This window comes from Protopterus annectens, chromosome 13.part0 (genome assembly GCF_019279795.1).
Source record: "Protopterus annectens isolate FY-2018-M chromosome 13.part0, PAN1.0, whole genome shotgun sequence".
NCBI lineage: Eukaryota > Metazoa > Chordata > Ceratodontiformes > Protopteridae > Protopterus > Protopterus annectens.
This window is the reverse complement of record NC_056747.1, coordinates 149428670-149443516: the sequence shown is the minus strand read 5'-3', so window position 1 is coordinate 149443516 and position 14847 is coordinate 149428670. Positions and strand designations below refer to the sequence as shown.

Here is a 14847-nt window from a genome sequence, read left to right as displayed (position 1 = left end):
TCACAAAACATGCTTGGATGTGCCTGTGTGAGTTTGCAGAACCATTCAAGTTTTCCTTAGTCAGTGCTCCTTTTGATGGACCCTAACTGTTTGGCCCTAAAGTTAAGGAAACTCTGTCCAGGTGTGAGAAAGTTGGCAAAGACGGTCTGCTGTCGGCGTACGTTTTAACTTCCAGTGCCTGGGTGTTAAGGATTATTTCCAAAGGTTATTTAATCCCTTAAACACTTTATCCAAGGAACCATACAAAACTCCCTGACTTTCCACCCAGTCAGAGGAACCAAGCAGCATTTAGAAATAGAAAAGCTGCTAGAAAAAAGCCATCCAAGAAGTCCCACCAGACCAGTCAGGATCTGGATTTTACTCAAGGTTCTTTTTAGTGCCAAAGACATGGGGGACTGGAGACCAATTTTGGATGTCAGCATTCTAAACAAATTTACCCAACAGTCAAAATTCCGGATGATCACGGTTCAATCAGTACTTTCCTTTCTAGAGGAAAATTATTGGATGTGCTGTGTCAACTTTCATGATGCATATTACCATATAAAAATGGACAAACACTCAGTTTCTCTGCTTCTGGCTAAGAGCCAGCCACTACCAATTCAGGGTGCTGCCCTTTTGAACACTCCAGGGTCTGTGGTGAGACCAATGTATGGCAGCAGTAACAGCACACTTGAGACTGCACGGATTTTGCGTGTTTGCATAGCTATCCAACCAACTCCTCTCCACTTCCACCAGGCATCTATTTCTTCAAACAGATTTCATTTTGAAACTATTTCAGCAGTTGGGCAGCATGGTCAGCCTTGTGAAGTCTCAACTGATGCCTTTTCAAGATATAAAGTTTATTGGAGCTCGTCTCAACATTCTGTCTTGTGGCCTCTCTACCCCACCACAGGTTGCAGAAAATAGTCTCTGTCCAGCCTATTCTTTGCTTAAGCAAGATACAGGCACAACTAGTACTTTAAGTATTGGGCTCCATGGCAGCAGCACTCACTCTAGTCCCACAAGCAAGATTTCATGAGACTCCTTCAGTGGCTTCTTGCAAACCAATGGTCAATTCTAACCCATCCTATGAATCACCCAGTTTTTATAACCAACCAATGTAAAGACCTATCCTGGTGGATGCAAGTCCAGAGAGATTCTTCTGGGCCATCCATTTGTCCCTTCTCAGCCGGAGGCCATAGTGACCACGGATGCTTCCCAGATGGGTTGGAGGGGCATTATCTGGGGAAGACTGTCCAAGACACTTGATCCCCTTTAGAGGCCAGTCTGCATGTCAGTGTTCTGGAGTTGAGGGCGGTGCTTCTAGCGTTGCAAGCATTTCATTCTGCCTTACCTTAACGATAGCTTTTCAATCAGACCTTGTGTCCGTAGTCTGGTACATCAACAAACAAGGGTGGAACCAAGTCCTACCTGCTATGTTGAGAAGCCCTTTGAGTGTGGCAATGGGCCATAACTTCAAGACTCTTTCTGATAGCAGCACATATCCCAGGGAGTTCAAACGTGATAGCAGACAAACTAAGCAGATGCATTCTCATGCTTTACAAGTGGTCTCTAAATCCAAGAGTGGCAAAGATCATCTTTCTTTGCTGGGGCCAACTTTGCTGCGACCTGTTTGCTTCACACCTGAACAAGTGCAGAAGCTATTTTGTCCCAACTCCCCATCAGGGGAGGTCCCCGAGAGATGCTTTGCTCCTCGATTGGCCCTGATTCCCCTTTTCCTCAAGCAAGCAAGTCAGTTGAGAAGCAAAGTAATCCTCATTGCATCTTACTGTTGACAGATTTGTTTTCCTTTCCTATGGCCTTATCTACTTAAATGCCCAAGGATTCTGGACCCAGTTTGAGATCTTCTGTCTCATCCCCAAGGACTGGTGCATCCCAGTCTACAAACTCTCAAGCTGACTGCTTGGTTTCTTCAGTTCCGTTAGTCGTCAGGCATGACATTCCATCTCCTGTATGACACATTTGTTGGCATCCCATAAACCATCCACCAGGAATCTTTACTTTAGTGAATGGAAGAGATTTTCTATCTGGGCTTATGATAATAGTATTGACCCTTTTTCATTTCCAGTGGAAAATGTTCTCGAGTTTTTGTCTACCATTTTTGGTAAAGAGGCTTCTGCTTCTGCTATTTAGGTTATCCTAGCAGCCATTTCAAATTTTCATAAGTTTCTGTGATCAACCTTTAACTTCTTACAGAGTTTGTAAGGTTTTTTTTTAAGGGGACAATTCATTTAAAACCCCATTCAAAGATACTCTACCTCCATGGGACTTGATTGTCTTGCAGTTTTTATCTGGACAGAACTAAGCAATTCAGACAATCAGAACAGTTATTTGTTTTATTTGTGGGTGCAACATTGGGCAAACCTGCGTCTAAGATTACTCTGTCAAGATGGTTAATAAATTGTATTTCCTTTATTTACACTAAAACTAATCTAAAGCTTCCTATGCTGGTGAAGGCACATTCCACCAGATCTATAGCAACAGCAGCTGTTTTTCATTCTAATGCTTCTGTCAAATGTACGCAGCGGCATCATGGGTTACCCCACATACCTTTATAACTCCTTACAAATTAGGTATGGTCTCAAGAAGGAGAGCCTCTTTTAGTTCTATGGTTCTCAGGAATGTACTTCCATAGGGGCCACCCAGACTCGAAGGTAGCTGGGGATTCTGTCCCAGAAGTCAAGAATAGATGACAATTGACAACATCAGATAGAGGTTGTGTCTTACCATAATGTTCCATCTGTGTTGTTGATCTTCATCTATTGTCTCCCACCTCACCTGTCCCCTTCTATAGAGTCCTGGGACTCCCTGTTGGGATACACCTTGGACATGGCTTTTGGCGTGAATTAGGTCTCACTGTATTGTTTCTGCAAGTCTGCAAACTCGATCTAAGGTAATGTAGAGAGGAGCATTGTGGGTAGACTATTAGCTCAAGAGTTTTTTGGCTGACGCAAGCTGAATAACAGCCGGATCACTTCCAAAGATAGGAACCGTAACCCAGAAGTCAAGAATAGATGAAGATCGACAACACAGAGCATTATGGTAAGACATGACTTATTTTTTTTAATCGCATCCATTTTTAAAGGCTTGATTTTTCATTAATTAATTTATTTATGCACGTACATCTGACACATAAGCACTGTCCATATCCAAAGTGTCTTACTTGGAGGAAAATTGTGCACACACCTGGACTTACGTATACGACCGTCTCATGCTGTCATAACTCACTAGTAATATAGGTGTAAGTTGCTATTTAGTTTATGCAGGGGGATGCATATAACTAATGATAACTGGCCATATATAACTACTCTGATAAGCTGGTATGTTGTTGTTCATTGGTACCATGACCCCCTCCTTCAAAGATTGTCTGTGTTCAAAGTCCTCACACAGTTGTTGTTTAGAATCATGAAAACTTAACTCAGCTGTGAAGAAAAGCTGTTAGTGTCTTATTTCTTCTTTTTCCTAGGTTAGTGCTAATGGAAATGTGTTGAGAAGTGAAATAGTTGGATCTATTAAAATGAGAGTCTTTCTGTCAGGAATGCCTGAACTACGACTTGGATTGAATGACAAAGTTCTTTTTGACAATACAGGACGTGAGTATGAAAAGCATCTTAAGATTTTAGCAAAGTCTGAAACCACGTAAAGTACTAGCCTGTTGTGTTCAATTTTTTGTCTTCCCTGTGTCTTCATTGTCCAGTGTACTGCTTTAGTATAACTGTGCTGGCCTTCAGACCTCTCTGAAATTGTGTGACAGTTAATTCATAAGCTATCCATCTCATTATGGTATAAGACTGGTCCTGCATGCCCACCCATTCATTCCGTCCTTGTAAGAAAAGACTTTAAAATCAGTTAACTTGCAGATAATTTATGCTTCCTTTTGTCTGGTAAAACTGTTTTGAATATACCTATACAGATATTTATGATCTTTTTTTTTCATTAATAATTCTTTATTATTTTTCAACTTGTTCATACACACATTTGACCAGGAAATACACAGGTAATTTCCAAACAATACTTCTAGCAACAATCCTACAACATATGTACACTATATACATGAATGCTTCCATTTTTAAAAAGACCATTCTTTGTTTTATAATGGGTTCTTCTATATGTAGCACAAATAAATGTAATAATATCAGATAGTTGGAACAGCTGAGGTGTGCTAGTGGGCTTGCCATTTGTTTCTTTCAGGGTAAGAATTATTAATGCCTGAACACACTAGTTTGTCATAAATGTAAAATGGAGCTATGATCTTTGTCATTAACTGTGCATTATACACTTTGATTTAGTGTATGGTAAAACTGGTGTTTTGTTTTCTGTTCCTCAGTGGAGCATTGTTGTGACATGTCTTAGGGTGCATATCCCCCTCTTAAAATTTTCCTCTGATTATAATCACAGTAGTGCCAGCAGACCTCATTCTACTTCACACACACACTGCAGAGGTGGTCTGCTTTAACCCCTGCAGATGCCCCCCTCCCATGAGGCGGGGAGGTATAACTTCCTCATCTCTAAAGCTTAGTCTGTTTGATATGTTGATTGCAAAGTGAATGAGATAATTGCAGATGTTTTGTTTTCAATTTTCATTCAATCCTCAGCAAGTGGGTTTGGATCCAACCTTCTTTTCAGACTGCTGCTTTTTACAGCTCGTAGATACAGGAAACTCTCAAGCTCCTTCCTTATCCATAATGCTCTAGTCCTCTACCATAGTTTAAATCTCCTTTGCTGCATTCGTGTACAGACATGGTCACTGATACCTCTCGAGCTTTAGTGTGGTATTGAGTGATGTAACATTTTCTGTTTTCAGTTACCTTTTCTAGTTGTATTGTATATTCCTCCCTTATCCTTCATACACTTATCAGTGTATTCCTCATTTACCATTGTTGGTAAATTTTTCTGTCTTATACCCATGTGGTAATTACATTAATTACCATTGTTGGTAATTCCCTTTCACTTTAAAAAAAAAAAAGTGTTCTGTTTTTTATTATTGCTGTAGTTCATTTTCCTGCTTCAATATGTCTAAAAAAATCTTCAGGTTTTAAAAAATGTAGTGATTGTGGGCATAAGGTATGCATATTCATGTGTGTATTGCTTAGACACAACTCATTTTAAAGAGTTGTGCAATATTTGTAAGGCATTTAATCCACGAGCCTTAGGGGATTGCAAGCATAAGTTAATTTTAAAAGATTTATTTCCTCCTGCTTTTCCAGAGACTTATCTGGAGTTCAAACCTAAAAAAAAAAAATCAGATGAGTCCAGAAAGCATATATTGGACTCCTCCAGATCATCCACTCCTAGCTCACTCCAACTTTCTCCTAAGGTATTCAAGAAATCGGATCCAAGCTACACAGATCCGAAGACTAAATCCTCAGATGTGATAGCTTCTGACAAGAGATCCATGTCATCATATCAGACACACACTGAGCCAAAGCTTCCTAGGACCCAATATGTAGCATCTCTAGACCCTGTCCCTTCATGTGTGCCATCACTGCTTCTAGAGAGGTGCCATCATTCCAGGACCCCTTCAGTGGCCTCCTCTTCTTCTAGGAGTCTGACAGAAGCAGGTGTAGATAGAATAAGGAAATTTCTGTCAGCACAAATTTAGATAGTTTTCCCAACTCCTACCCCATTGGGTTCAAAGTCCTTTTCCAGTACTACTGCACCTGTCCTGGCTCCTGCTCTGATCTGACCTACAGCTTCAGAGGTCCTGGATCTGACTTTCAGAACCATACATGTCTGGTACGAATATTGTGGTATCTTCTGATATACCTTTTTTAATGGACTGGCTCTGAGCATGTCTTAGATGACTCTGAGCCATAGTGCCTTTGCTGAATCTGAGGTGTTGGAGTTGTGTATGAAGTTGTCGGAGCCATCTCTGCCCCTCAGAGCCTTGGCTTTGGATAGCTCATCTTCGACCACTGCCCTTGGGTGCACTGTCTTCAGGTTAGAAGGAGCCTGTGGTTCGAAAGCATGTCTTCTCGGCACCGTTGACCACCTCCTCCCCGGGGCATTTTGCCTTTGAGTTAGTGGAGATAGTATTCCCTACCACTAAAGGAAGGATGATCACCCGATCCACCTTCTTATTCTCATATGTCTTTGTGCTTGGAGCCTCAACATTGTAATCCACAGGGGCAACCAGCCCAAAGTCTCCAGACTACCCAGCAGGGTATATTTGTCTCTTCTGATACTTCTGCTTAGCATCATACCAAAGAAGTCCCTAGGAAGAGAAGGGGCAAGTGTAGACACTTAGACTCTCCATAAGAGTTGGTGTCTGAAGATACTAATTTTGTTGAGGAGGAAGGATCTCCAAGATCACCACCTAATAACTCCTTTGGGGGCATCCTGGAGATCCTCAAGCTAAGAGGTGTTTGGTCTACTGATAACTCTTCCCAAGAGGAATCTGTGTTCCTGGAAGGCTTTGGGTCTGGCCCATCTACCTCCTGTGTGACACTACCCACCGATGAGCTTATTGATTTGATCTCTAGGTGGGTATAGAAGGAACCCAGTGCTGTTGAGCCAATCCCAGAGATGCCAGACAGGATCTTGGCACCACCGAAAAAAGAATTTTGGAGCAAAGGAGTGTACCAGTAAATGCCATGGTCATAGTGGCGGCCACAAAGAAAGACCTCTCTGAACATATTTAATCTATCCAACCCCCCCCCCCCCCCCCCATATAGGGAGTGTACAGGGCATTAGACAGATTTTGGAAGTGTGTATATGCTTCAGAGACATTTGCACTCAGATCGTTGAATCTTTTGGCACACTTCACTAGGCTGCAGAGGGATTTGATTAAAGGGCTATCCAAATCTCTCTGGGCCCATTCTGAGGCAGACCCCTCTGTTGCCTCAGTTTGCTACCATACAATCTGATGTGAACTAGTGCCAGCTATGCCAAGGGAAGCAAGGCAGTGGATGTGTAACATATGCCAGCATAGCTAGCTGGAGTTTTGTAAAGAATTATGTCATTTGTATATCAAGCTAATTTGTCCAGGTGCTTGTGTTGAAAATGTATTTGTAAAGCTGCTTGTGTTAAAAATGTACTGAACGTGGGTCCTGCTAGACAGAAAAATACACCTGTATGCCAAACTGTATTGTAACTAAAATTAATATATTGTAATGGAAGATACCAGATGTGAAGAGGTTAATCTCAGTCTGCTAACTCTGAAAAATAGTCTGAAATTAAATTACCTGGTTTAGGCCATAAAGATTGTATCTTACAGTTCTGATTGCAGCCAGAAACAAAATGTCTGTGAACACCAAGGCTAGGAATCCTACTTTGTTATCCTTAGGGGTGAACTAATTGCTACCCTGGAAGGGTGGAAGTTTTTGAAATGGTTTTATAGCTTCTAGATGCTATAACACATCATAGCAAAGCTGCGTGTGTGTGTGTTATGACACACGTGTTAGATTCTGGTTCACTTTCTAGAAAAGCGGGTAGTGTAGAAACCAGAAGTCAGATGACTAGATGTATGTGATGTCATTCTGTAATCCAGCACTGAAATGATGTTTTAATACAAGATAAGACAGAAGTCTCAGAGCAGTCTGTTTTTGAAACGTGACAAAGAAGGATCACTCACCCACTTCATCTTGCCTTGTTTTATTAAGTAACCAGGAAATAGTAATTGTATAGATCAATCAGGAAAATAGGGTGAGATTAGTTAAGTATTATTTTTCTGTATCTGTGTGAATCTATCCATCTGTGTAATTAACATTTCCTGTTATTGAAACTCTGGTGTTTATTGTATATAGATATTTAGTATTTTCATGTTCTTTTATTACATATATTTACACTTTTCATTGGCTGGTCTTGTAGAGAATATTTTAACCTTTGAGAATACTTATATTTATTTGGTGACACTGTGGCCACTCCTGAAAGCCTTGCTGCATTTTTCAAACACTACAATTTGTATTAGTATTAATTTTACTCAGTATAATTGGGTACCCTTGTAAGAGCATTAGAATAGCTAACTTTGGAGTGATCTGGTGGCAGTATCTGTTAATCTGGGCAAAGGGGGGTATAGCTGGTAAGTCTGTGCCAGCCTTTCCTAGGGGTGTGTGGGCATGTCTGAAAATCAAATCTCCGTGTGTGTCAGCTGTTTGGAACAAGGACACAGAGAGGGGTGGTGTAGAACTGAGATTTCAACACTCTGCTGAGGACTCAACTGGAGTTTTATTTGTGGCCTGGATAGAGAGAGGGAAACCCAACCCCAGGAATGAGTGTGTTCCCGGTGTGCTCTTAAGGGAAATTGAGCTTGGTACAGAGAGCTGCATCTGGAAGTACTGTGTGTATCCATCTTTGTTCCAAGTGAATGCCCCTCACTGGTATCACTGGTCAGGATTGAGGCTCCTTGATTACTGGCCCAGAGGAGGTATGTCACGCAATCCATTTTTAATTCATCCATGAGGCTCATTTCACGTGCAGCTGAAGGTACCTCAAGGGCAACAGGTTTGGGGATTTCCATTAGGAGGCATGTTTGGATACGCCTGTGTGTTTTCACAGACCCCTTCAAGTCTTCCTTCAACATTGCTCCCTTTGACGGAAGTTCTTTGTTTGGCCCTAAAGTTAGACACACTATCCAGGTGTGAGCAGGATGATAAGACCCTATCTGCAGTTGGCGTATGTTTTTTGAATCCTCAAAGAACGTTTTCTAAGAATCAACGAGGTGGTTGAAAAATGTGGTTCAGAAAGTCCCAGGGTCCTGTCCTTGATCCATGGGGCGATAGTTCCTCCAGGGACAGAGGAAGAAATCCAGTGGTTGCTGCCCCCACAGCAGAGGAGGCCTGCAAAACTGCAAGTCCAGAGATTCTTTCTTGGATATACCCTACCAGCACTCCTGAAAAGGGGCCCTATTGCCGACCTCTGGAGGCAGTCAGGGGTCATTTTTCCTGCGCCAAAGAGCCTGGCTAGACATAAAAGATACTTGGGTGCAGGGGATTATTTCCAGAGGCTATACAGTACCCTTTTCCCTTCCACCTCCAATCGTGAGGAAAATCCCCAGTGTTCCACCCAGTCGGAAGGAAGAAGCAGCAATTCTAATACAAAAGCTGCTAGAAAAATAGTCTCATCCAAGAGGTCTGACCAGATAGAATCCAGAACTTACTGAAGGTTCTTTTAGTGCCAGAGAAAACTGGATTGGAGACCAGTTTTTGTTCTCAACTTGAACAAGTCAGTTTGACACACCATGTTTTGGATGGTCATGGTTCAGACCATTCTCCCTTTGGGCAAGGACGACTGGATGTGCTCGACAGACCTTCAGGATGCATACTATCACACAAAAATGAACAGATGATCCAGAAAGTACTTGATTTTCCAGCTCAGAGCCAGTCATTACCATTTCAGAGTTCTGCCCTTTGGCATCACCACAGACCCAAGGGTGTCCAAATGTATGGCAGTAGTAGCAGCTCACTTCAGACTGCAGGGACTCCTGGTGTTTCCATATCTAGATGACTGGCTTATTACTGCCTGACTAGGCATGAGATGACATGGACAAGAGATCAGGTTCTTGATGACTTCTCATCTGCGAATAGCCATAAACTGTGACAAGTCTCAACTGGAACCAACCCAAAATTTGGAATTCATAGGAGCAATTTTATTTTCAGCACAAAGTCAATGATAGCATCACTGCCTCCCTCAAGGGTTCAAACTATAAAACCACAGGTCAGAAAAATAATCTGCAGTACCAAGATTTCAGCTTGCTTGATCCTTCAAGTTCTAGGATCAGTGACGGTGGCAATAACACTAGTACCTTTAGCCAGATTTTACATGTGTATTCTCCAATGAATGTTAGCAACACAGTGGTCGATACTTTACCAACCCGTGTCAACTCTCATACGAATCACCCAGATATGGAAGAGAGATCTCAGGTTCTACAAAGCTCTCCATTCATTCCCTCTCAGCCCAAGGCCATAGTGACCACAGAAACTTCCCAGTTGGGGTTGGGGGGCTTTTTCTGGGGAAAAACAGTCCAAGGCATTTGGGCCCCCAAAGAGGCCAACTTGTATATCAATGTCCTGGAGATGAGAGCAGTGCTTTGTGTTGCAGGCCTTCCAAGATGATCTTCCTTTGGGGACGATTGCAATTCAAATGGACAATGTCAGTGGTTTGGTACATCAGCAAACAAGGAGGGACAAGATCATACCCCTTGTGACAAGAGGCGCTCAGAATGTGGCAATAGATGATCTCATCCAGCCCGTTTTATCATAGCAGCACACATTCTGGAGAAGTCCAGTATGATAGGCAAATTGAGCAGGTGCATTGTTCTATTTCACAATTGGCCTCCTGGTCTACTTTATCACTACCCACCTATTGCATTAATTCCAAACTTTCTACAGAAGGCTGTCTGAAGAGCAAAGTCATCCTCATTGCACCATAATGGCCTCAACAGATTTGTTTTCCTTTCCTTTGGCCTCACTTCAAACTTGGATCCTGGCTCCAACACCAGACCCTCCTGTCTCACCTGACAGGCATGATCCATCCTGACATTTCAAGTCTCATCAGCAGTATCAAATTTTTATATTGGCTTCAAAGGTTCTTCAGTAGCCTGTCACAAATTATGCATAGCTTTCTTGCGAGGCACTCTTCTTTTGAGACCTCCATTTAAGGGACCTAGTGCCCTTGCGATGTCAGTCTGGTACTGCAAGCTCTAGTACATCCCCTCTTTGAACCAGCAGCTAAATGTGACCTTAAGTACCTTTCTTGGAAAATTATTTTTCTAGTAGCCATTATTTCTGCTAGAAGGATTTCAGAGATTCGAGCCTTGTTTTCAAAACTTCCAAACTTGATGTTTCACAAGGATAGTGTGATGCCACAAACAATGCCTCCTTACTTCCCAAGGTGGTGTCCGAATCTAATATCAATCAATCCTTTAATTTGACAGTATTCTTCCCTAAATTTGGAAACAAAGGTGAATACATGATAAGTTGTCTGTCTCGCCTTCATTCTTGCTGGTTGAGTTCGGAGCCGATCCTCGGCTCCGACTCTGCCATCTTCAATAGCTCGAGAGCTGTTTACTGGCTTGAGGCTACCCCATATCCCATGATGCCTGGCACTAGCTACCCAGATCTTGTTTGCCGCTTGAGCTGCAGGGTTGTCTTACTGGCTCAGGCTCATATATTTTTATTGTATTTTCTACATTTACTTAAATTTAACTTTTGTATAGTGTACCTAAATTCTTTTAGTTGTACTACCATCCTATAGCTAATAACCTTTCAGTAGTATCCCGTTTTTTTTTTTGGAAAACTTGTTTTACTTAGAGAGTCGTTCCCCCCCCCCCCCTCTTTTCCCGTTCATGGTAGCCGTTTAAATTAGAGTCTAACCTTCTTTTCTTTCTTCTCTAGTTTAAAAAAAAAAAAAAAAAAAAACCTCTAGGTAGATTTGTTCTTATTTTTACAGAATACTTTAATTTCAGTGTGCTTGTTGGGTGTAGTAACTGTATTGTTAATTGGTTATCCCTGCTAGCTTGTTTTCTTTTTGTGTGCGTGTTTGACCTTAGTGTCTGATGTTAACGTGTCCAAGGATACTAAAATGTCTGGATTCAAGAAGTGTGACTCATGTCAGAAGATGTCTCTGAGAGATGGTCACACTTCTTGTGTCTACTGTCTGGGCGTGGTGCACCTGCAGGACTCTTGTTCAGTTTGTCATGCATTCAGCCCAAGAGTCCTGCAGGAGCGCAAAAATAAGTTAATCCTTCAGGGTTTGCTTAAGTCCCAGGATTCACCAGCCAAGGCTCAGCCTGTGAAATCCTCCAAGCCACCTAAGTCTTCGGCTCCTAGTTCTGAGCTGTTGGGTGAAGCACTATCATCCACCTGGGGTCTGGCCGGAACCGATGTGCCTCCCTCCCAGTCTGCTCCAGCACGTACTTTGGAGCTGTCTGGGAGTCTAAAGAGATCTAGGTCTCCCTCCTTGGAGTCTATACGCTTGGCTCCACAGTCACCTCTGCTGCAATCGGAGTGCAGTCATAGGTCCTCTCACTCCTCTCGGTCCTCTAGGCTTTCAGATCATGATTTGGAGAGAGTGGTCAGTAGGTTGTTGAAATCGCAGGCCCTAGCTAAAATGTTGTCCAGCCCCCCTCATCAGGTGTCTGCTCTGTCCACTTCTGCAGATATTCCTCCTCCGACTCCTCCCTTGAGCTCGGAGCCGGAGTTAGTTTGGGTCTGAGTGGAACTGTCAGCTCCAATACCTTCTCCTTCGGTTCTGTCTGTTCCGATCCCTTCCATGGTACCGTCCTTGGAGGGATCTGGGCGCCGGGACTCCCTCGTTGTCTCCGAACGGGCGAGTGGCGTTGGACCCTTGTCTGACCCCATTCTCCCCCTCGGAGCTTTGGCGCAGGTGAGCTTGGCTGCTACATCGGCTTCGGAGCCGTCCCTCTCGGTGCGGAGAGGGATTCTGATTTCTTCGGAACCGGAGTCTTCTCTGCGTCCGGGCAGGGATGCCTTCGAGGTCATGAGGAGTGTGTTGGCCCCTGAGTCAGTCCCACGATCAACCCCATCGGCTCCTCCCCTATGGTGCCTGCGTCTGCTCCTCCTCCAGACCCCAAGCATGAGGATCCAGCGCTCCAGGGCACCCCTTTGGGTGTTTCTTCCTCTTCCGAGGCCTCCCCTGATCACTCAGAGGAGCCATCTCGTAAGAGGAAGTCCAAGAGGAAGCACGTTGACTCCCTTGAGTCTGTCACTTCAGATACCGACTTAGAGGATTCGGAAGGGTCCCAGAGATCCCCCTCTGAAGATGTCTCCTTTTCAGACATCCTTGAAATGCTTAAGCAGAGGTGGAACTGGAATACCCTTGCCCCTTCCAAGGATGAGTCTGTATTCCTGGACGCGTTTGGTTCCCTACCTTCCACCTCCTGGGTGTCTCCACCTTTTAACCCACTTATGTCTGTGGTGGTTTGGAAGGCGTGGCCAGCTCCAGACACAGTGGAACCAACCCCCAGGAGACCTGCTAAATTTATAACTGCACCTCGGGACAAACAGTTTTTAATGAAGGGCATACCTGTTGATGCCATGGTGGTAGCAGCAGCCACAAAGGAGGAGTTGGCAGATACGTCATCTGTCCATCCCCCTAACAAGGTGTCTAAGACTATGGACAGATATGGGAAGCGGATGTTTGCTTCAGCGACCTTCTCTATGAGGTCTCTGAATTATTTGTGCCATTTCACCCGCCTTCAGAGGGATCTCCTTAAAGAGCTTAGAGATACCCTCCAAGATCCATCAGCTGAGGGGGCTCAAGCTAAGGTAGCCTCCCAGCTGGCGACTCTGAATTCAGTTGTTAACGCCTCCATGAGGCTCATTTCTTATGCAGCCGATGGTGCGAGTAGAGCCTCTTAGGAGGCACGCATGGATGCGGCTATGTAATTTTGCGGAACCCTTCAGAGCGTCTTTCACCAATACCCCCTTTGATGGTTTCGCTCTTTTTGGATCACAGGTGAAGGACACCCTAACCAGGTGTGAACAGGAAGGCAAGACTCTCTGCCGTGGGAGTTCATTTTTCCACTCCTTCCAGACCATACCCCAAGGGTCAGAAGAGTGGAAAGATGTGGTTCCGGAAATCCCAGGGAGCCTTGCCTGACACACGTGGTGAGTTCCCCTCCAGGGGCAAAGGAGGGAATAATAACAGACGCCGCCCTCGTGGCAAAGGGGTTCCGCAGAACCAGGGCAGCAGAGACTCCTTCTCTGAGAATCCTTTTCAGCATCTCTGAAGGAGGCAGTCGGGGGAAGGCTGTCACTGTACCCCAAAGCCTGGCAAGATGTACCACAAGACAAGTGGGTACAGTCGATCATATCTGGAGGTTACAGAATTCTTTTTGCTCAACCCCCTTTACCGTCAAACAAGTCCCTTCCAGATGTTCCACCCAATGTAAGGGACCAAGCAGCCAAAGAAATTTCAAAGCTGCTACACAAAAGGGTCATCCAGGAAGTCCCAGCAGACCAGCTCGGATCTGGAACTTACTCAAGGTTCTTTTTGGTACCAAAAAAGACAGGGGACTGGAGACCCATTCTGGATCTCAGCAGATTAAGCAGGTCTGTACAAAGAACAAAGTTTCGGACGGTCACGCTACAGTCCATTCTACCCTTCCTGGGTCAGGACAATTGGATGTGCTGTATAGATCTTCAGGATGTGTACTACCACATCAAAATGGACAGGCGCTTCCGAAGATTCCTTCGCTTCCGGCTTGGAGCCAGTCATTATCAGTTCAGAGCTCTGCCGTTTGGTCTCACCACAACCCCCAGGGTGTTCACCAAATGCATGGCAGTGGTTACGGCTCACCTGAGATGTCAGGGATTCCAGGTGTTTCCATATCTAGATTACTGGTTCGTCACTGCTACCACCAGGCATCATCTCCTGCAAGCCAGAGACTACACTATCAAAACTTGCTCCAGGCTAGGTATCACAATAAATTTTGAAAAATCTGCATTGTCGCACTGTCAACATATCACTTGTATAGGCGCAAATTTAAATACAAGGAACATGTTTGCGAGCCTTCCACCACACAGGGTATCACTAATTTCCCAGCAAGTGCAGATTTTATTAACATGCAAAAGGATTCAAGTCAGGTTCGTCCTCCGAACACTGGGTTCCATGGCATCAGCAATTCTTCTTGTTCCCCTAGCCCGCTTTCAAATGAGAATCCTCCAGTGGCTCCTATTCACACAGTGGTTCTTCCAACAACTTCTCATGTCTCTCAAGATTATGATCACAGAATCATGCAAGAAGCACCTCACTTGGTGGATGGTCTCCTCATCAGTGTCCCAGGGCAGACCATTTGTGCTACCCCCTCCAGTCGGCACAGTGACCACGGACGCCTCCCTGATAGGGTGGGGGGGGGCATTATCAGGGCAGGGCAGGACAGTCCAA

General features: G+C 44.1%; 1 protein-coding gene across 1 annotated transcript in view; it reads left to right on the top strand.

Annotated features, from left to right (window-relative positions):
* The window catches only part of AP1M1 (adaptor related protein complex 1 subunit mu 1), a gene marked incomplete in the record, with an annotated part of 1516013 nt that overhangs the window by 821065 nt on the left and 680101 nt on the right, over nt 1-14847 (top strand). The window contains 1 exon segment of the mRNA XM_044090737.1: nt 3467-3593. Coding sequence (XP_043946672.1) covers nt 3467-3593 — 127 coding nt within the window.